General features: G+C 38.8%; 2 protein-coding genes across 2 annotated transcripts; both read left to right on the top strand.

Annotated features, from left to right (window-relative positions):
- Positions 1 to 4,154: 4,154 nt before the first annotated feature.
- OR4D9B (olfactory receptor family 4 subfamily D member 9B) lies at positions 4,155 to 5,089 on the top strand. The gene is given in 2 exon segments (XM_038563167.1): positions 4,155 to 4,431; positions 4,434 to 5,089. Coding segments are annotated over 2 exon segments (933 nt in total).
- A 15,995-nt stretch (positions 5,090 to 21,084) lies between these two features.
- OR4D9C (olfactory receptor family 4 subfamily D member 9C) lies at positions 21,085 to 22,020 on the top strand. The gene is given in 1 exon segment (NM_001388578.1): positions 21,085 to 22,020. A coding segment is annotated over 1 exon segment (936 nt).
- Positions 22,021 to 23,071: the final 1,051 nt, after the last annotated feature.

The following is a 23,071-nucleotide window of genomic DNA, read 5'->3' as shown; positions in this document are numbered from 1 at the left end:
GAGCACAAGCAGAAGGAGCAGCAAGAGAGGGAAAGGCAGGCTCCCCACTGACCAAGAAGCCTGATGGGGGACTCAACCCCCTCTATCCCAGGACCCTAGAATCATGACCTGAGCTGAAGGAAGATACTTGAATGACTGGCACCAAAAAAAAAATATGACTTTAAAATGCCCAAAATTCCCTTCAAAACTATAGAGGTTTTCAAGGCAGCCCCATATCCATACACTGCCCCTGATTCACTGGGATCTCTTTTGCCTTTGATCCAGAGCCAGCTTTATTCTCAAACCCGATGACTTAGCCCTGAAACCTCTAGTCCACTTGGTTAATCCACACAAGTTCATGGAAATACAAACAATCTAATTGGTTCAAAGAGAAGCTGTTCTTCTACTGAGTAGCATTTTACATTCTGCCAAGGTCTTTTTTTTTTTCTATTGGAGTTCAATTTGCCAACATATAGTATAACACCCAGTGCTCATCCTGTCAAGTGCCCCCCTCAGTGCCCATCACCCAGTCACCCCGTCCCCCTGCCCAACTCCCCTTCCACTACCCCTTGTTCGTTTCCCAGAGTTAGGAGTCTCCCATGTTCTGTCTCCCTCTCTGATATTTCCCACTCATTTTCTCTCCTTTCCTCTTTATTCCCTTTCACTATTTTTAATATTCCCCATGCTCCATACTCAGTGGAAAGTCTGCCTCCCCCTCCTTGTGCTCTCTCTCTCTCTCAAATAAATAAAATCTTTTTAAAAATAAAAATAAAAACAATAAGGAAAACATTTTTGAGCACCTTACTCATGCCCCAGACTAAGTAAAGCTTTGGTGATGTTAGGATGAATTAAACACTGAGCAGACAGGATGAACATGAGGGGAAACTATACAAAACTAAGGAGAGACAGGTAAGAAATTAAATGGAATAATCTGTTATAGGCACAGGAAGAGAAGTCAGTGCAGGGAATGATGACACCCAAAGGGGTGTCACCCAAAGGGGTGTCAGGAAAGTTTTCACAGAAGACTCTGAACCTGAGTGTTGAAAGATCAGTGTTTGTGAAGCTGGGTAAGTAAGTAGGAGGTTCTGGGAGTGGTGAGGGCATGGTGGGTAGAGGGGCCATAGGAACATGTACAGACCCAAAGGTGTGGGCCAGCAAGAATTTTGCATGACATTTAAACACCTGAAACAGAGGATCAAAGGAAACAGGGTACTAGATAATACGAAGAGGAGTTTAATCTTTATTCTGTAGATAATAGGGAACCATTAAAGATTTTTAAACAAAGGAATATATCGGTCCCTGGCTTTTCCCCATTCAGTCAAAAAACAGAGAGGAAGACAAACCATGTGAGATTTTTAACTCTGGGAAACAAACTGAGGGTTGCTGAAGGGGAGGTGGGTGGGAGGATGGGGTAACTGGATGATGGGCTTTAAGGAGGGCATGTGATGGGATGAGCACGGGGTGTTATACACAAATGACAAATCATTGAAAACTACATCTGAAAATAATGATGTACTATATATGTTGACAAATTGAATTTAAATTTTTAAAAAGGAAAAAAAGAAATATATGGTCCCATTTGTGACTTGTTTTTTTTTTTTTAAAGATTTTATTTATTTATTCATGATAGTCACAGAGAGAGAGAGAGAGAGGCAGAGACACAGGCAGAGGGAGAAGCAGGCTCCATGCACCGGGAGCCCGACGTGGGATTCGATCCCGGGTCTCCAGGATCGCGCCCTGGGCCAAAGGCAGGCGCCAAACCGCTGCGCCACCCAGGGATCCCCCCATTTGTGACTTGTAATTACATTTCTGGAAAAAACAGACATGATGAATTAGAGAAGACTACACCAAAGGAAAGATCAGTTGGGAAATTTGCAATGATTGAAGGAGAAATGATAAGTGGTTATAACTAGGAACAAAGAGAAGGGGACTCACTGGGAAAGGCAAAGAAAGTAGAATCTTCAGAAGAGCTTTTACAGTGTCCGAGTTCCTTGCAATGTGAGTGGCTCAGTAGAAGTCTTTTGGATAAAACATGCTACCTATCAGTACCTGCTGTCCTCACAGAGACAGAATAAACAGGAAATAAGGCAAATAGTCATATTCTCCAGAGCAAAGGTGATGCAATGTATGCTTAGGGTTTATTTAACCACCTAATTTCTCAAGACTCACAAAGCTTGTTTCTACACAGACCAAGAACGGTGCTTCCCAGGTGAACTTGATCTGGGGGCCATCTAGATGGTGGTTCAGACAGATGCTTAGGCTGAAGATGGCTTTTTTCCTCTGAGTTAACTTTGTCACTCCTACCAACATGATAAATCTCTCAGAAATTATTGAAGCAACATGGGTGGAATGTGTATTGTGCTGAAAGCCATAGTCTGACTGCACTAGCTCTCTCTATTCCCTTATGTATGTCACTTAAGCCTCCCTGGAACTTTATTTTTTTGAAATCGACCCTCAAACAATAAAAGGTTGCTCACTCCTGACTCCCACAGGCAAAACAGAATGAATTGAAAATTCTCTAAATTGGATCTGCCCCACTCCCTGCCCAAGCAGGACTCTATAGTAAGAGAACCTATGGGCCACCAAGGCAGGAAGCTACCTTTGTTCCATTTGGTGTTGATCTGTACTCTGTCAGGAAATGCAAATCCTAAACTCATCAGAAACTGCTCAGGTTTTATAGGAAGGGTGTACCCGTATAGCCTACATCCCTGTGGTAAGCTTCTACATCATGCCCTGTCTCTATGTATGCAGATGCAGGCCTGGACTTTGCTGTCTTCTTTGTGAACAAAACCCTCTCCAGTACCATCCTTGCCATCTTTGTGTTAAGCCTCAACCTCTGGGAATCGATGAAATGAAATTTTAAAAAGTAAAAAAAAAAAATGTCATTTTTGAAAGATAATAGAAAGGCAATGGTCTAAAATACCTTGGCCATGGAGAGAGGAAATGAAGGGGCTGATGAAATACACCCTTGAAAACAATAGGAAAATTCTGTAAATTCTCTTATACAAATTATTCTTGGGGTACATGGGTGGCTCAGATGGTTAAATATCTGCCTTTGGCTTGGGTCATGATTACTGGGTCCTAGGATGGAGCCCCATGCCCAGCTCAGCAGGGAGTCTGCTTTTCTCTCTCTCTCTCTCTCTCTCTCTCTCTCTGCCTCTCCCACCACTTGTGTTCTCTCTTTCTCTCTCTCAGATGAATACAATCTCTTTTTAAAAACACAAATTATTCTTGTATTTATATATTCTGAAGCTGCAGGTAGCATGGAAGAGCAGAAAGATCCTAGAAGTAAGAGACAGAGGAGATTTGGGTTATGTTTCCTGTGCCACTGATTTCCTATTCGATCTTGGAAAACTGACTTAGTGTTTATTGAGTTCAGTTTTTCAGTTTCAGTATTAACTGATGTGGGAATGCTAATACCTTCCCCTCTAATTTCAAAGGGATATAAGAAAAATTGTTATGAGGTGTGCGGTAACTTTTATAACACGCTGTTCAAATCAATTCCTATCATGTGGTCACTGAAAGGCCTATGAGAGGTGATTTATTCCAATGGCTTTTACTGCATAGAAACAAATTGGAATGAGAATAAAATCAGAGGTGCTCCCACTCACAGAGGTGTAGGGAACCCACAGCTCCTTCCACGAAACCTTCCTTAGTTCTCTTCCTTGATAACATCTAGGGGTGAATTTTTTTTAAAAACACTTTTTTTATTTTTATTTATTTATGATAGTCACACAGAGAGAGAGAGAGAGAGAGAGGGAGAGAGAGAGAGAGGCAGAGGGAGAAGCAGGCTCCATGCACCGGGAGCCTGATGTGGGATTCGATCCCGGGTCTCCAAGATCTTGCCCTGGGCCAAAGGCAGGCGCCAAACCGCTGCGCCACCCAGGGATCCCTAGGAGTGGATTTTAACAGATACCAAAGGCCCCACTGAATACAGTAGGGAAATGAATGATCTAGCCCAAACCACATTTTGGACTAATGCAGGAGCTAAAGCAAGTAGAACTGAGTGACTTCCCAGGTAACACAGCAGGTTCATGAAGGATAAGATATAGCATTAAAAATATATTTATGCATGTTCAGTTTCCATGTAAGAGATAAATCTTTGCTTGATTTCAATGCCTCAGCACTATTATTGTTTCTTTCAAAGCTGTACATGGAGGAAGAAATACCATCCAATGGCCCTGAGAAATCATTCCAAGGTGTCTGAATTTATTTTTCGTGGACTTACCCAGTCTCAAGAGCTGAGCTTGCTCTTATTTTTCTTTCTATCTGTAGTTTATGTGACAACAGTGTTAGCAAATGTTGCCATCATGGTGACTGTGACCTGTGAGTCCCGACTTCATACCCCCATGTACTTCCTGCTCCGCAACCTCTCGGTCTTGGACATCTGCTTCTCCTCCATCACTGCTCCCAAGGTCCTTGTGGACCTTCTGTCAAGAACAAAGACCATCTCTTCAATGGTTGCATCACTCAGATGTTCTTCTTCCACCTTCTCGGTGGGGCAGACATTTTTTCTCTCTCTGTGATGGCCTTTGACTGCTACATGGCCATCTCCAAGCCCTTGCACTACGTGACCATCATGAGTAGGGGACGATGCACTGCCCTCATTGTGGCCTCCTGGGTAGGGGGCTTTGTTCACTCCATCGTGCAGATTTCCCTGTTGCTGCCCCTCCCCTTCTGTGGGCCTAATGTTGTTGATGGCTTCTACTGCGATGTCCCCCAGGTCCTCAAACTTGCCTGCACTGACACCTTTGTTCTTGAAGTCTTAATGATTTCCAACAATGGTCTGGTCACTACCCTGTGGTTTGTCCTTCTTCTTGTGTCCTACACAGTCATCTTGATGATGCTGAGGTCTCACACTGGGGAAGGCAGGAGGAAAGCCATCTCTACCTGCACAGCCCACATCACTGTGGTGACCCTTCACTTTGTGCCCTGCATCTATGTCTATGCCCGGCCCTTCACTGCCCTTCCCATGGACAGAGCCGTCTCCATCACCTTCACAGTCATCATCCCGGTTCTGAACCCCATGATCTACACCCTGAGGAACCAGGAGATGAAGTCAGCCATGAGGAGACTGAAGAGAAGACTTATGTTTTCTGAAAGGACATAGGCTCATTATAGGTTGTTGATCAAGAAAAAAGCATATAATTGAAATGTGTTCTTAAAATATTAGCTGTCACATATTGGGCCCCAACTATGCATAGACGATTAACTATAGTAGTTATACAGACACAAAGGATCAGTGACCTGAAACACTGGTATGGAGAAGAAACACCTACAGGAAGTTAAACAGGAAGAACACAGTCCGTGAAGAGCAATTGACAGAAAGCAGGGAACAAATGTGAAATATAATAAAAGGTCTTGGGTGTCCCAGCAACAGAGTGAAGAATAGCACTGCAATGTCCAGACATGCAGTAGGCAACAGGGACATCTATATCAACATAGCAGGGCTCCAGCAGCTAGGTCCCAGTCCAGCAATAGTTACCCTATGACTATTTTATTAAGCATATACCAAATACTGCTTATAAACATTCTTCTCTATCACCTCTGCTTTGTCAGCAACTTTGGACCTTCTTTTAGTCAATTCACCTATAAAATACACTAGCACAACCCCTATTAACCATTCGGAATACATAAAGATTTAGCTTTCAAGGGTTTCCATTGCCTTTTACTTCCTGTGACTCTGTCAGAACTGGATGTGACCTGGGACTTAGATTGGGGCCTTACAAAATGAGACTGCATAAAAACAATGGCAAGAATCTGGAACAGTCTATCCTACCATTCATACCACTGCCTAAGGCATAAGCTGGCTTGATAGTTGAAAAAAGAAAAAACTGTATCCAACCCAATAAATACTTTTATTTTTCCTATGTGCGCTCCTTTACCATTTCCCTTACCACAATGTATTAAAATATCCCATAAAACTTCACATTACTAGATCTGGTTTTTCTTTATATTCCCAGTATCTAGAATAGTGCCTGTCCTGTAAAAAGCTGTAAGTGTTGGTTGAATCTGTGGAAATGGAATGAAATGAATGTAAGAAGATGCCAAATTCTATTTAAGTTTGCTTTTTAGTATTTAAAACTGACTTTATTTTCTGAATAGATACTTCCTCATGGAAGACAAAGAAATTGAAATGCCTAAATCAGAGTGTACTATGATCTTATACTTAAGGTCTTAGCATCTATGTATGTCTGTATAGAATCATCAAGTCGAGTGTTAGATCCAAAAATGTTTGTTGAGAACCATGTACACAATTGAATAGAAACATCCCAGGGCAAATGAATGTTTTGCAACACTCAAGGCAAATGAATGTACAAATTTATTCATTTAGAGTTCCAATAAGCCTGTGTTCTGAGTATGTCCAGATAGCCCCTCAGGATGTCTGGTAATTGTACACAGAAGCATGAGATGTATTTCTTCTCTGCTCTCGTCTTCTCTGGAGCATAGGACTTAGTAAAATTGAGTAAGTAAAGAGGTTCATTGAAATGAAACTACAGGTTAATAATAATAATAATAACAATAATAATGACAATAATAATAATTAAAACCACATTCCCTTAATTTATTAGGACCAAACAGGCTTTGGAATTTGGAGTTCCATAGATTTTAAAAAGATAATATAGTGTATGTATTATATCATTTCTCCCATGGGGAGCACCTGATAGCCAAACACTTTAATATTTCTGTAAGAAAATGTATAAGTAGGGGCACCTGAGTTGCTCAATCGCTTAAGCATCAGACTTAGTTTTCCAGTCATGATCTCAGGGTCATGAGATCAAGTACAAAGTTGGGTTCTGTCCTCAGTGCAGAGTCTGCTTGAGATTATTTCCCCTCCCACTGCCTCCTCCTCTGCCCCTCCCCCTGCTGGTGCTCTCTCTCTAAAAAGATATTCAAATCCCAATCCCCAGAATCTGTGAATATGCTATGTTATATGGCAAAGGAAACTAAGGGTGCAAATGGAATTAAGGCTGCTAATGAACTAACTCTTAAGTAAGGAGATCATCCTGATTATCTGGGAGGGCCCAATGTAATCACAAGGGTCCTTAACAGTGGAACAGATAGACAGAAGAGTAGGTCAGAGTAATGCAATGCGAGGCTTACTTGACTTAACATGGCTAGCTTTAATAATGGAAAGATCCACAAGCCAAGGAATGTAGCTAGCCTCTATGAGGAGAGGAGAGGAAAGAGAGCATTCTCTTGCTAGGAAAAGCAAGAGAATGAACTCTGCCTTAGAACCTGCAGAAAGGAATGCAGCCTGTCAACACCTTGACTTTAGCCCAGTTGATACTCATGTCAGATTTCTGAACTACAGAATTTGTAAGATAACAAATTGGTGTTGTTTTAAGCCACTAAATGTGTGGTGACTTTGTTACAGCAGCAAAAGGAAACTAACACAAGTTGGAGATGAAGAGGCTGTAAGAGCTGAAAGGGAAAGGAAATAAAAGATGAATGAAGTAACAAGGGCTGGGAGCAGGAGGCAAGAAAACCAAGGGAGGGTGGTCACATGCTTCTCCCAGGAGTCCAGATGTGAGCACCACGCCCATGCACAAATCTCAAGTACAAGTGTATTGGGATAGAGAAGCCAGTCCCAAGCTGTCCCAATTTATGGACTCTGTATAAGATGGAATAAAACATTTGAATCTGAAGTAAAGGTCTAATTTAACACCCTTTGAAATACCCCAGGTAATTGAGTAACAGAGAGACCATTTGACACCATGCAAGCTGCTTCTACACTTTATGAGAAGAGACACGGAGATGGAGTTTCAAGTATTTTATATGGTGACTATACCATATTTGAATTGAGAAGATCACCCACTGTAAAATGCCACTTTAATAACAACTATGATGTAAAAATAAAGTTGTACCATATTACATGTGCTCATTGATGGAGAAGACACATCTTAATTTCAGGGACATTAAAATGTGAAAAACCATTTGCAACAACATGGATGGAGCTAGTGAATATTATGCTAAGTGAAATAAGTGAGTCAGAGAAAGACAAATACTATACAAATTCTCTCATATGTGGAATTTAAAAAACAAAACAAACAAGTACAGGTTGTTTTAAGTCCAGTACAATGTGATGAGCACAATCTTAAAATAAAATAACATGGTCTTACCTATATATACAAGTGGCAGTCTTAAAAACACCTTTTTTACTAGTGCCACTACAGAGTGTTTTAAATTCTATCCATGAGTCAAATACATTTGTTCCTTGAAAAAACACTATCTAGATGCAATGTAATTCTATCAATCTTCAAAGCACCTTTTATACTTGTGACATTATATAGTGTGTCCTTTGCACAATAGTATATATATAATATATATACTATTATTATATATATAATAGTATATATATTACATTATTTAAATTAAATAGCACAGTAGCTCTGGCATTTATAGAAATATGTATTAGATGTGTTCCTTTATGGAGCATATTAAGTACAGCACAGTATTGTGAACACATTCTTTCATTGAAATATTACTTAGATACAATAAAATTCTATTATTGATTTTTAAAAATGGGAAAGAAATATTGAAAATAAAGTTTCACCTTAGAACTTAAGAAATCCAGGGTGCTTGGGTGGCTCAGATGATTAAGCATCTGTCTTTAGCTCAGGTCATGATCCCAGGGTCCTGCAGGGACCCTGCTTCTTCCTCTCCCTCTCCCTCTACCTGCCGCTCCCCTTGCTTGTGTGTTCTCTCTCTATCTCTCTCTCTCTGTCAAATAAATAAATAAAATATTTTTTAAAACCTAAGGAAGGGTAAAGGAGAAAAAATGAGTGGGAAATATCAGAAAGGGAGACAGAAGATGAAAGACTCCTAACTCTGGGAAACGAACTAGTTGTGGTGGAAGGGGAGGTGGGCGGGGGGTGGGGGTGACTGGTGATGGGCACTGAGGTGGACACTTGAAGGGATGAGCACTGGGTGTTATTCTATATGTTGGCAAATTGAACACCAATAAAAAATAAATCTATAAAAAGGAAAAAAAAGTTTACAGCAGAGCTTCCCTATAACCCAGCAATTGCACTGCTGGGGATTGACCCCAAAGATACAGATGTAGTGAAATGCCAGGACACCTGCACCCCAATGTTTATTGACAGCAATGTCCACAATAGCCAAGCTGTGGAAGGAGCCTCAGGAGTCCATCGAAAAATGAATAGATAAAGAAGATGTGGTCTATATATACAATGGAATATTATAGAGCCATCAGAAAGGACGAATACCCACCATTTGCTTCAACGTGGATGGAACTGGAGGGTATTATGCTGAGTGAAATAAGTCAATTGGAGAAGGACAATCATCCTATAGCTTCAGTCATAGGAGGAATATAAAAAATAGTGAAAGGGATTATATGGGGGACAATGAGTGGGAAAAATCAGAGAGGGTGACAAAGCATGAGAGACTCCTAACTCTGGGAAACGAACAAGGGGTAGAGGAAAGGGAGGTAGGCGGGTAGATGGGGTGACTGGGTGACAGGCACTGAGGAGGGCACTTGATGGGATGAGCACTGGGTGTTATACTATATGTTGGAAAATCAAACTGCAATAAAAATAAATAAATAAAAGTAAGAAAAAGAAAAAAACAAAAATAAAAACCTAAGAAATTCAATATTTATTTATTTATTTATTATTTATTTATTTATTTAAGATTTTATTTATTTATTCTGAGAGACACACAGAGAGTGGCAGAGACACACGCAGAGGGAGAAGCAGGCTCCACACAGGGAACCCGATGTGGGACTCAATCCCGGGACTCCAGGATCATGCCCTGAGCCAAAGGCAGATGCCCAACAGCTCAGCCACCCAGGTGTCCCAAAATTCAATATTTAAAGATGTAAGTAATCAGTTTCTAGTGTGTGTACATGCTCTCTCTCTCTCTCTCTCTCTCTCTCTCACACACACACACACACACACACATACACAGACACACACACTTTTCCAAAAAGAGACAGATAAAAAGCAAACATGTTTAATTTGGTCAGCCCTGTGCTTTAGGAACACATAAAACTACCATCAATTCACTAGCACAAAATAGATTTTTTATAACTAAATTTTGATCATCTATAACATACATTATTTATATATAGTTTACCAGTTTCTTGGTGTTTAAAGAAAGTTTGAAACTGCTATTTGTCCTCCCTTTAGGGGATTAAAGATACTATTGCTATAGTTCCTCATTTTGGAAGTCATAAAGATACTTATAGGAATCCTATACAGTACTCCCTTCTAGGAACCTTCCTTTTGTTCTCCAAATATCCTGGAATATCCAAGAGTGACAATTCTCTGGTTGAGTATACAAACAAATGTAATCTATAAACTTGCCCCCCACTAAGAGAAAAAAGTAAAGACACCAAAAGGTAGTTTTAAATTTTTACAGGATGGAAGGAAGAATATAATCTCCATGGAGAATATAGGTCAAGAAAACTGACTAAAGGAAAGAGGAAAAAATCTTGATAGATCAATATTTATAGATGAATTGAAAAGGTGTCAAAAATAGACTCTTTGAAAAGGCACCAGACCCCAACTATTTTGTGATTTTCAATAAATATTCAAAAAGCTAGTAATTCCAACTTTTTAATAAATTGTAGAAAGCTTCTTAATTCATTCTATAAAGACAACATAACCCTATCTATAACTAGATAATAGTACCTAATGTATCTAATGCTATCACGTATCTAATATATGTGTACACACCAATCACATCTTTGAACAAAAATGTTAAGTTCTTATTACACATCAACAAATTACATACCAATTAATTAAAACAATGACAAATTATCATCAAGTAGGCTTTATTCCAGAAATTCAAAGAGAACTATTAATGCAATTCACAGCAATAACAGATTAAGAAGAGAAACAATGTCATTATCTCAGTGATGCAGAAAATATTCAGTACAACTCAACACACATCTTTGGAGAACAAAACACTTAGGAAGCCAAGACTTGAAGAAAAAAATGTATAATCTTGATTAAAAAAATCTGTTAGAACCATAGAGCAAACAGTATACCTAATGATTAAACATTACAACAATTTCCTTCATATTTTCAGACCATAACGCTTTGAAACTAGAACTAAACCACAAGAAGAAGTTTGGAAGGATTTCAAATATGTGGAGGTTAAGGACCATACTGCTAAAAGATGAAAGGGTCAACCAGGAAATTAGAGAAGAATTAAAAAGATTCATGGAAACTAATGAGAATGAAGATACAGCCATTCAAAATCTTTGGGATACAGCAAAAGCAGTCCTGAGGGGGAAATACATTGCAATACAAACATCCATCCAAAAACTGGAAAGAACTCAAATGCAAAACCTAACCTTGCACCTAAAGGAGCTGGAGAAGGAACAGCAAATGAAACCCTCACCCAGCAGAAGAAGACAGTTAATAAAGATTTGAACAGAACTCAATGAAATAGAGACCAGAAGAACTGTGGACCAGATCAACAAAACCAGGAGTTGGTTCTCTGAAAGAATTAATAAGATAGATAAACCATTAGCAAGCCTTATTAAAAAGAGGAGAGAAAAGACTCAAATTAATAAAATCATGAATGAGAAAGAAGAGATCACCATCAATAACAAGGAAATACAAACTATTTTAAAAAATTATTATGAGCAGCTTTTGCCAATAAATTAGTCAACCTAGAAGAAAAGGACGCATTTCTGGAAAACCACACACTACCAAAACTGAAACAGGAAGAAATAGAAAACCTGATCAGGCCAATAACCAGGGAGAAATTGAAGCAGTCATCAAAAACCTCCCAAGACACAAAAGTCCAGGGCCAGATGGCTTCCCAGGGGAATTCTATCAAACGTTTAAAGAAGAAACTGTACCTATTCTACTAAAGCTGTTAGGAAACACAGAAAGAGATGGAATACTTCTAAACTCGTTCTATGAGGCCAGCATGACCTCAATTCCAAAACCAAAGACCTCACCATAAAGGAGAATTATAGACCAATATCCCTGATAAACACAGATGCAAAAATTCTCAACAAGATACTAGCCAATAGGATACAACAATACATTAAGAAGATTATTCACCATGACCAAGTGGGATTTATGCCCTGGATGCAAGGCTGGTTCAACACTCATAAAGCAATCAATGTGATTGATCATATCAACAAGAGAAAAAACAAGAACCATATGATCCTCTCAATAGATGCGGAGAAAGCATTTGACAAAATACAGCGTCCATTCCTGATCAAAACTCTTCAGAGTGTAGGGATAGAGGAAACATTCCTCAGCATCCTAAAAGCCATCTACGAAAAGCCCACAGCAAATATAATTCTCAAGGGGAAACACTGGGAGCCTTTCCCCTAAGATAAGAACATGACAGGGATCTCCACTCTCACCACTGCTATTCAACATGGTACTAGAAGTCCTAGCCTCAGCAATCAGGCAACAAAAAGAAATAAAAGGCATTCAAATTGGCAAAAAGGAAGTCAAACTCTCCCTCTTCGCACATGACATGATACTGTACCTAGAAAACCCAAAAGACTCCACCCCAAGATTGCTAGAACTCATACAGCAATTCGGCAGTGTGCCAGGATACAAAATCAATGCCCAGAAATCAGTGGCATTTCTCTACACTAACAATGAGATTGAAGAAAGAGAAAGGAGTCAATCCCATTTACAATTTCACCCAAAAGCATAAGATACCTAGGAATATACCTAACCAAAGAGCTAAAGGATCTATACCCTAAAAACTATAGAACACTTCTGAAAGAAATTGAGGAAGACACAAAGAGATGGAAAAATATTCCATACTCATGGATTGGAATAACTGATATTGTGAAAATGTCAATGTTACCCAGAGCAATTTACACATTCAGTGCAATCCCTATCAAAATACCATGGACTAGGGATCCCTCGGTGGCTCAGCAGCTTGGTGCCTGCCTTTGGCCCAGGGCAGATCCCGGAGTCCCAGGATCGAGTCCCGCATGGAGCTCCCTGCATGGAGCCTGCATGGAGCCTGCTTTTCTCTCTCTCTCTCTCTCTCCCTCCCTCCCTCCCTCCCTCCCTCTCTCTCTCTCATGAGTAAATAAATAAAATCTTTTTAAAAAATACCATGGACTTTCTCCAGAGAGTTGGAAGAAATCATCTTAAGATTTGTGTGGAATCAGAAAAGACCCCCCTAGGGGAATTCTTAAAAAAGAAAACCATAGCTGGGGGCATCACAGTGCCAGATTTCAGGTTGTACTACAAAGCTGTGGTCATCAAGACAGTGTGGTACTGGCACAAAAACAGACACATAGATCAATGGAACAGAATAGAGAATCCAGAAGTGGACCCTCAACTTTATGATCCACTGATATTCAATAAAGCAGGAAAGACTATCCACTGGAAGAAAGACAGTCTCTTCAATAAATGGTGCTGGGAAAATTGGACATCCACATGCAGAAGAATGAAACTGGACCATTTTCTTACACCATACACAAAGATAAACTCAAAATGGATGAAAGATCTAAATGTGAGACAAGATTCCATCAAAATCCTAGAAGAGAACACAGGCAACACCCTTTTTGAACTTGGCCACAGCAACTTCTTGCAATACATCCATGAAGGCAAGAGAAACAAAAACAAAAATGAATTATTGGGACTTCATCAAGATAAAAAGCTTCTGCACAACAAAAGAAACAGTCAACAAAACTCAAAGACAACCTACAGAATGGGAGAAGATATTTGCAAATGATGTATAAGATAAAGGGCTAGTATCCAAGATCTATAAAGAACTTTTTAAACTCAACAGCAAAGAAACAAACAATCCAATCATGAAATGGGCAAAGACATGAAGAGAAATCTCACAGAGGAAGACATAGACATGGCCAACAAGCACATGAGAAAATGCTCCGCATCACTTGCCATCAGGGAAATACAAATCAAAACCACAATGAGATACCATCTTACACCAGTGAGAATAGTGAAAATTAACAAGACAGGAAACAACAAATGTTGGAGAGGATGTGGAGAAAGGGGAACCCTCTTGCTCTGTTGGTGGGAATGTGAACTGATGCAGCCACTCTGGAAAATGGTGTGGAGGTTCCTCAAATAGTTAAAAATAGATCTGTCCTATGACCCAGCAATTGCACTGCTGGGGATTTACCCCAAAGATACAGATGCAGTGAAATGCCAGGACACCTGCACCCCGATGTTTATAGCAGCAATGTCCACAATAGCCAAACTGTGGAAGGAGCCTCAGTGTCCATCGAAAGATGAATGGATAAAGAAGATGTGGTCTATGTATACAATGGAATATTACTCAGCCATTAGAAATGACGAATACCCACCATTTGCTTCGACATGGATGGAACTGGAGGGTATTATGCTGAGTGAAATAAGTCAATTGGAAAAGGACAAACATTATATGGTCTCATTCATTTGGGGAATATAAAAAATAGTGAAAGGGAATTAAGGGGAAAGGAGAAAAAATGAGTGGGAAATATCAGAAAGGGAGACAGAACAAGAGAGACTCCTAACTCTGGGAAGCGAACAAGGGGTGGTGGAAAGGGAGGTGGGTGGGAGGTGGGGGTGACTGGGTGATGGGAACTGAGGGGGACACTTGATGGGATGAGCACTGGGTGTTATGCTATATGTTGGCAAATTGAACTCCAATTAAAAAAAAAAAAGATACAGATGCAGTGAAACGCTGAGACACCTGTACCCCGATGTTTATAACAGCAATGTCCACAATGGTCAAACTGTGGAAGGAGCCTCGGTATCCATTGAAAGATGAATGGATAAAGAAGATGTGGTCTGTGTATACAATGGAATATTACTCAGCCATTAAAATTGACAAATACCCACCATTTGCTTCAACGTGGTTGGACCTAGAGGGTATTTTGCTGAGTGAAATAAGCCAATTGAAAAGGACAAACATTATATAGTCTCATTCATTTGGGGAATATAAAAATTAGTGAAAGGGAATAAAGGGAAAGGAGAGAGGATGAGTGAAAATATCAGTGAGGGTGACAAAACATGAGAGACACCTAACTCTGGGAAATTAACAAGGGGTAGTAGAAGGGGAGGTGGGCCGGGGGTTGCGGTGACTGGGTGATGGGCACTGAGGAGGGCATTTGCCAGGATGAGCACAGGGTGTTTGCTAAATGTTGGCAAATTAAACTCCAATAAAAAATTTTAAAAAAAGAACAATTTCCTTTACCATATATAACTAGACAATGATATGGGTATCACACATATTAATCATTAAATTTGAATTCACTTACAATTTAAAAACAAGAAAAATAAGAAAGTATATAAACTTTGGAAAAACAGAGGAAAAAATCATTATTATTCTCAGATATTGAGAGGATATACCTAAAATAATATAAAGAAAATTCACTGAAAGATCATTGAAAATAACAAAAGAATTAATCTAGGTGATTACATACATCATTGGTCTCCTATATACCACTACATCCATGGATAGAATGTAATAGCACTATTTCAGGCAATATGAAAGACCATATACCATGAAATAAAGTCCTGATCTAAACATGCATACACACATTAGAAATGCTTCTTGCAAACATTTACTTTAGTTCACTTAACTTACTTAGGTGCAAATAGAACTCACAGAAAAGGAAGGGAAAAGCACAGACCCAAAAATAGACTTAAGCAGGAAACCAAAGAACTGAATATTCCTCCATCTGTGGAAGGAAAAACTGGAGAAAAAAAATCCACTTACCAGCAAAGAGAATAACTATCAGAAAGAGAAATTAAGAAAACAATTCCATTTATAATTGAAAAGACTGAAATACCTAGGAATAAATTTAACCAAGGAGCTAAAAGATTTCTTCACTAAAAACCATAAGACATTAATGAAAGAAACTGAAGAAGACACACATAAATGGAAAGATACTCTATGCTTGTATTGGAATAATATTGTAAGATGTCCATACTACCCAAAGAGATCTACAGATTTAATGTAATCCCTATTAAAATTCCAATGGCATTTTTCACTGAAATAGGAAAAAATCCTAAAGTTTACGTGGTACAACAAAAGACCCCTAATATCAAACAACCATGAGAAAGAAGAACAAAGCTAGAGGTACCACAATTAAGATTTCAAACTATACTACAAAGCTATAATAATCAAAATAGTACAGTACTGGCACAAAAACATATAGACCAAAAGAACAGAATTGAACTCAGAAATAAATCCACACATACATGATCAATTAATTTACAACAAAGAAGCCAAGAATATATAATGAGGAACTGATAGTCTCTTTAATACATGGTATTAGGGAAACTAGATAACCACATGCATAATAATGAAATTAGATCCCTATCTTATATCACTTAGAAAAATTAACTTGAAATGGATGAAAGATTTAAGTATAAAACCTGAAACCATAAAACTGGAAGAAAAATGAGAAAAAAAAATGAGAGAAAACCTCCTTAACATTGGCCTTAGCAAGGATTTTTTTTTTTTTTGAATGGGATACCAAAAGCAGAAGCAACAGAAGCAAAAGTTAATAAATGGGACTACATCAAACTAAAAACTTCTGCATAGCAAAAGAAACAATTAACAAATTAAAAAAACATATAGAATGGGAAAAAGTATTTGCAAATCATATAGGATTAGAATCTAAAATATATAAAGAATTCATACAATTCAACAGCAAAAAAGAAAGAAAACAATCAATCTGATTTAAAAATGACAGAGGAACTGAAGATATTTTTCCAAACAAGACATACAGATGGTCAACAAGTACATGGAAAGTGCTCAACATTAATAAGCATCAGAGAAATGCAAATCAAAACCACAATAAGACATCACTCAACACCTGTTAGGATAGCTATCATCAAAAAGACAGAGATAAATGTTGACAAGGATGTGAAGAAAGAGAAAGCCTTGTGCACTGTTGGTGAAAATATAAATTCAATCAGCCACTCTGGAAAACAGTATAGAGATTCCTCAAAACATTAAAGATAGAACTATCATGTGATCCATCAACCCCATCTCTGGGTACAGATCCAAAGGAAATAAAATCAAGATCTCAAAGAAATATCAGCACACCCATGTTTATCGCAGCATTTTTTACACTATCCAACACAAGGAAACAATCTAAGTGCCATCAATGGATAGATAAGTGATTAAATATATGTATATATAAGCAAACACACATACACACACGCTGGAATATTTCAGCCATATTAAAGAAGGATATCTTGCCATTTGTGATAACATGGATGGATCTTGAGAGCACTAAGCTAAGTGAAATAAATCAGACAGAGAACGAAATACTATATCTCATTTATATGAGGAATCTGTACTCATAGAGAGCAAAATGGTGGTTTCCAGGTACTGGGGGATGGGAGAAATGGAGAAATGCTAAAGGGTACAAACTTCTTCCATTTACAGGATGAAAAACTTTTGGGAACCTAATGTACAGCATGGTGGTTATAGTTATCAATACTACATCTTGAAAGTTGTTACGAGAGTAGATTTTAACTGATCTCACCACAAAATAGAATTAGTAATTATATAAGGTGATAGAAATGTTAATACCACAATAATAATTTTGCAATATATAAATGTATCAAGTCAACATATCATAAACCCTAAACATACACAATGATATGTCATTACATCTCAATAAAACAGGTGGGGGGATTGCCTATCTCAAATATACAACTTGTCTCATGCAGTATTTATCTTTGTAGATTAGTTTAATATAATAAAACAAAAACAAAATGGAAAGGCAGGTAAATCCAAACCCATCATTGTTCTAGAAACAGTTGAAGTGCATTCTATATAAAGTCAAGCCATTTAATAAATTGAGTTAATCTTAAGTAACTACTGTCGTTGTGTAGAGAGCTTTACTCACATACTCATCTAGTTGTAACCAAATCAAAAGATACCATATGTGCAGAGTGTAGGAAAACAGGAAGAATGTGCACTCCCCCAAACACCACCTACGTCATGGTTCTCTACACGTAGAAACATACAGCAATATCATGAGACTATGATCATCCTGTGTATAATTAGAAATTGAACTGGTAGCAAAGAATTTTAGGTCCAGTTCTCTTGTAGTTTTTCTGGCAATTTAATTGAAACTTGCTTGTATATAATGTCCTCTGAGCCTTGCAAGTAATGAAAATTGGCCCCTGGTACTCTCTTGGGTACTGCATTTGGCATGTTTTAACAGTGTTCTGATTCAGCTGTGGATAAAGGGATAAATTTCTACTACCACTTCTAAATAATTTGGGCCCTAATCAAAATGTGCCCATCTCTGTGTGTGTATGCATATGCATATCTTGGTAACTTTTTAATAACTCCCATTGCAACTCATCACCACCAGCAGAATCAGGTTCTTGACTTCCACTTCCTTGTCCAATAATATCCCCTTTGCGATTCTTATATTAGGCCTGAAGCTGAGGGATTTGCACATAAGACGGGGATACAATAGAAATTCTTGAAGGTGTGATGCTTTGAATCTGCCCATCTTGAAAGGAGAGCAAAGATACTAAGATTTAGTCTTCCAAAAAGCTTGCCCTTCAGAAACAAAATTTTCAAGAACTAATGTCCCCAAGTGTACTATTCTGCTCTGTACCTAAGAGCATACAGTTTTTGGTTGGAATTTTAGGATCAAAGGAATTCAGTAAAGACATCAAAACTTCTAGCTCAAACTTATGTTATGCATAGTGAAATTGACGTGTTGTTATTTTGATTATGAATAAACAGTCTGACTTTGATATTTCTCAGGTATATTAAACACTTCGGAGCCAAGATGATCTTCCCAGCAACAGAAACAACAAAAGGTGGGTATTAACTGCCAGGCAGAGGGATGCTGTGTTCAAAGGGATTCCAGAAATGTGGTCCCTTCAGCATGAGGGAAGACATCATACATTTGTTGTGATCCTTTGAGTTGCTTATTACTGAGGCCACCTTGGACAAAGGTCAACGTAAAAAAGGTTTCCAGAGCTCTGTTTTGCCAAATTCCTATCTTCAGACAGACTTTATGAAACATTCTTGTTATATAAAATTAGACCCTCTGTAGGAGACTGAGGAGGGGAAAATACCATTATTTCTTCCATCCTATTTCCATCTCTTCCTTCCCTTCACCCAAACATAGACTCATAATATATTCCATATGAATAACAAGAATAACATTAATATCTACTGAAGGATAGGGGTGCACATTAAATGTATCAACCTTTTAGAACTCTTCACACATAGTAAGCATTCATAAAGTAGTAGCTTTTGTAGCTCCTGAAAATCACGATATCTCTACCATATGTCCTCTCTTGCCCAAATCTACCCTTACTTTTCTCATGATACATTTTACATTTTATCATACATTATGTTTATCAGTTTATGCAAGTCACCCATTTTTGTTAGGCTGTAAACACCAAGCAATGTGTTCCAACTTATTTTTATACCTATGAAGATAAATAAATTATACTAAATAGCAAAAAATGTTCACTTGCTACATATAAAGTGGAGCAAATAAAAATTTATAAAAATTCCTCAGAATTACCCATTATACTGTATTTAAAACAGGCATTATTCTAAAGATGCCAACATCTCTTCTTGCTGTGTGCTTGCTCTTGCTCTCTCTCTCTCTCTCTCTTAGCTTTGATCCAAAAAAGAGTAGATCATTCCTCTCAAAATCATGTCATTGTCCTTATTCTCTCCTCTACACTCAAGCAAGGACCACATCACTTATAGAAGATGAAGAAGTTCTAGAAAACTGCTGTACAACACCGTGCACCTAAAAATTTGTTAAGGGGGTAGCTCTCATGTTTAAGGGTTTTTACCACAATAAAAAAAATTAATGTGATTCTTGGAAATTTAGATTTATATGCTGTCTCAATCTGTTTTCCAATAGCAATTTTTAAATATTTTAAAATAATTATTAAACAAATAATCTGATTAGTATAAAGTTATATTCTCAGTAACAAGTTACCTACATGAAATAACAGGCTACAGATTTAAGAAATTCGACCCAAAACAGCCAAGTGCAAGGAAAGTGACTCATGCCATAAGAGCAACACTGCCATAAGAAACAGAACGACAGAGGTTCCTGGGTGGCTCAGTTAGTTAAGTGTCTGCCTTCGCACTGGGCTCTTTCCTCAGTGGGGAGCCTGCTTCTCCCTCTCCTTCTGCCCCTCCCCCAACTGGTGTGTGCTCTCTATCTCTCTTTCTCTCTCTCTCTGCCAAATAAATATAAAGAAAATAAACGGAAGGACATCCTTTTGTAGCAAGACGAGACCCTCCTGAAGTCAACAGAATATGTGCCAATATGAACATTAAATTTGTAGACCATCGAAAGATGAATGGATAAAGAAGCTGTGGTCTATGTATACAATGGAATATTCCTCAGCCATTAGAAACGACAAATACCCACCATTTGCTTCGACGTGGATGGAACTGGGGGGTATTATGCTGAGTGAAATAAGTCAATCGGAGAAGGACAAAAATTATATGGTCTCATTCATTTGGGGAATATAAAAAATAGTAAAAGGGAATAAAGGGGTAAGGAGAAAAAATAAGTGGGAAATATCAGAAAAGGAGACAGAACATGAAAGACTCCTAACTCTGGGAAACGAACTAGGGGTGGTGGGAGGGGGGTGGGGGTGACTGGTTGGCGGGCACTGAGGTGGGCACTTGACGGGATGAGCACTGGGTGTTATTCTGTATGTTGACAAATTAAACACCAATAAAAAATAAATTTATTTTAAAAATTGTAGACTATAAATCTACAATGGCTGGAAAACACGTCTTACTTTTTAGGCTTCAGACAGTTCCTTATATTCAATCAATTTGTGCAGAATGAAAAAAAATAAAATTTAAAAGCCAAAATTTGTAAAATATGCTATATAGAGGTCACTACTTAACATACATGCTTATTCTTTCTGAAATGAGTTTTATAGGAAAAGAATTATTGAATGACTGCACATGTGATGATTTCATTTGATCACCAAACTGACTGCAATCTTAAAAAATTGGGCAGCTCAACAAATTGCAAGCACTACAGCCACATGGGCAGGATTCTGAATTGCAGTCTCAGTGCTTAGGAGGAAAAACAAAATAAATTGCTGAGTACTTTCATGGGAAGTAGCTTGAAACAAAAGAGAAAAACAAAATGACTCAATGGAGCTGAAAAATTGCACCAGGGTGAAAGAATTTGCTTTCCTTGGCCTAACCCAGAATCAAGGACTGAGCTTGGTCTTATTTCTTTTCCTGCTTCTGGTATATGTGACGACTCTGCTGGGAAACCTCCTCATCATGGTCACTGTCACCTGTGAGTCCCGTCTTCACACCCCCATGTACTTCCTGCTCCGTAATTTATCTGTTGCCGACATCTGCTTTTCCTCCATCACAGCTCCCAAGGTTCTGATGGACCTTCTGTCACAAAGAAAGACAATCTCCTTTAATGGGTGCTTCACCCAGATGTTTTTTTTCCACCTTGTTGGAGGGGTGGATGTATTTTCTTTGTCAGTGATGGCATTGGATCGATATGTGGCCATCTCCAAGCCCCTGCACTATGTGACCATTATGAGTAGAGGCCGTTGCATTGGATTAATAGTGGCCTCCTGGGTGGGAGGCTTTACCCACTCCATTGTACAGATTTCCCTGTTGCTTCCGCTCCCCTTCTGTGGGCCCAATGTTCTTGACACTTTCTACTGCGATGTTCCACAGGTCCTCAAGCTCGCCTGTACAGACATTTTTATGCTTGAGTTGCTGATGATTTCCAATAATGGACTGCTCACCACACTGTGGTTTTTCCTCCTCCTGGTATCATATATGGTCATATTAGTAGTAGTAAAGTCTCAGGCAGGGGAGGGCAGGAGGAAAGCCATCTCCACCTGCACTTCCCACATCACTGTAGTGACGCTGCACTTTGTGCCCTGCATCTATGTCTATGCCCGGCCCTTCACTGCTCTCCCCACAGATAAAGCCATCTCTGTCACCTTCACAGTCATCTCTCCTCTGCTGAACCCCTTGATCTATACTCTGAGGAACCAGGAGATGAAGTCAGCCATGAGGAGATTGAAGAGAAGACTCATGCCTTCTGACAGGGAATAGATGGGTAGTTCACTCCTTCTCATCACCCTTGAAAAATGTGTGTCCATGAAATAAACTGTATTTAGTCAAGGATTCATAATTAATTTTTATATTTCTACTAAGATACAGAGGACCTTCAAAGATTCTGCTCAGCATGCAATAATAATGTCAAAATATGGGTTCCATGTTACAAAAGAAGTCAAATTGTTAGCCGGGGAGATGCATGTTGCTTTTGCAATGCACCCTTGAAGAAATAAGGAAAACAGAATCAAGATATACTCAAACAGTTTTTATCAATTTAGAATTGTCAACTGTATTGAGGTGTAACTGTATGAAAATCAATACAGGAAACCTCATTTAAAATGGAGTGGGGAAGCCCTGAAGGGAGAGCTTTCACACTACCACTGGCTGTAAGAGGTATACCTGGCATTCCCCCAGCAGGGAGAAGCCTATACTACCCCAGCAGGAGGAGGGAAGAATTTCTCCTTGCCCAGCAACAGCGCAGCTATTGAGAACTCAGCAAAAACAGCCGCTCCCAGCTTCCTCCTCTTATTCTCCTTGCCATCACCTGTTTTATATCTAATGCCTAGTTCCAGAATATTGCAAGGATTTACAGATTCCTATATTTATTTCTCAATCTTAAATCCTTACTATTGCTATTATTAAATTAATCTTCCAAACACCAAAATAAATAAATAAATAAATAAATAAATAAATAAATAAATAAATGCCCCCTCTTCCCACTTGCCTATGGATGGCCATGGTTGGTTTATACTAAATAGCAGTTCCTCAATCATTCCCAAATAAACTCATTTTGCTGGTAAAATAACTGGCTCTTGTGTTTTAAGGCCAGTATTGCATGGTGACCACAAAGGAACCTGAAGGAGATGAATCCCTAAGGAACTAATAACCCCCAGAACCTTGCGAGGTACCCAAATTGAGCCCCTGTGCTCTCTGCTTCCCTGAGTCGTCTTTTCCCTTTTGGTTCCAAACGTCTGCTCTTAGATCAGGGTTCCCTCCTTCTGGCTGAGCTCCACAACTCAGTCAGAAGGATATCTGGAATCTGGCTTTG

The sequence above is a fragment of the Canis lupus genome, chromosome 18, assembly GCF_011100685.1.
Source record: "Canis lupus familiaris isolate Mischka breed German Shepherd chromosome 18, alternate assembly UU_Cfam_GSD_1.0, whole genome shotgun sequence".
NCBI lineage: Eukaryota > Metazoa > Chordata > Mammalia > Carnivora > Canidae > Canis > Canis lupus.
The sequence above is the reverse complement of the archived record's forward strand: the minus strand, read 5'-3'. Positions and strand labels throughout refer to the sequence as shown.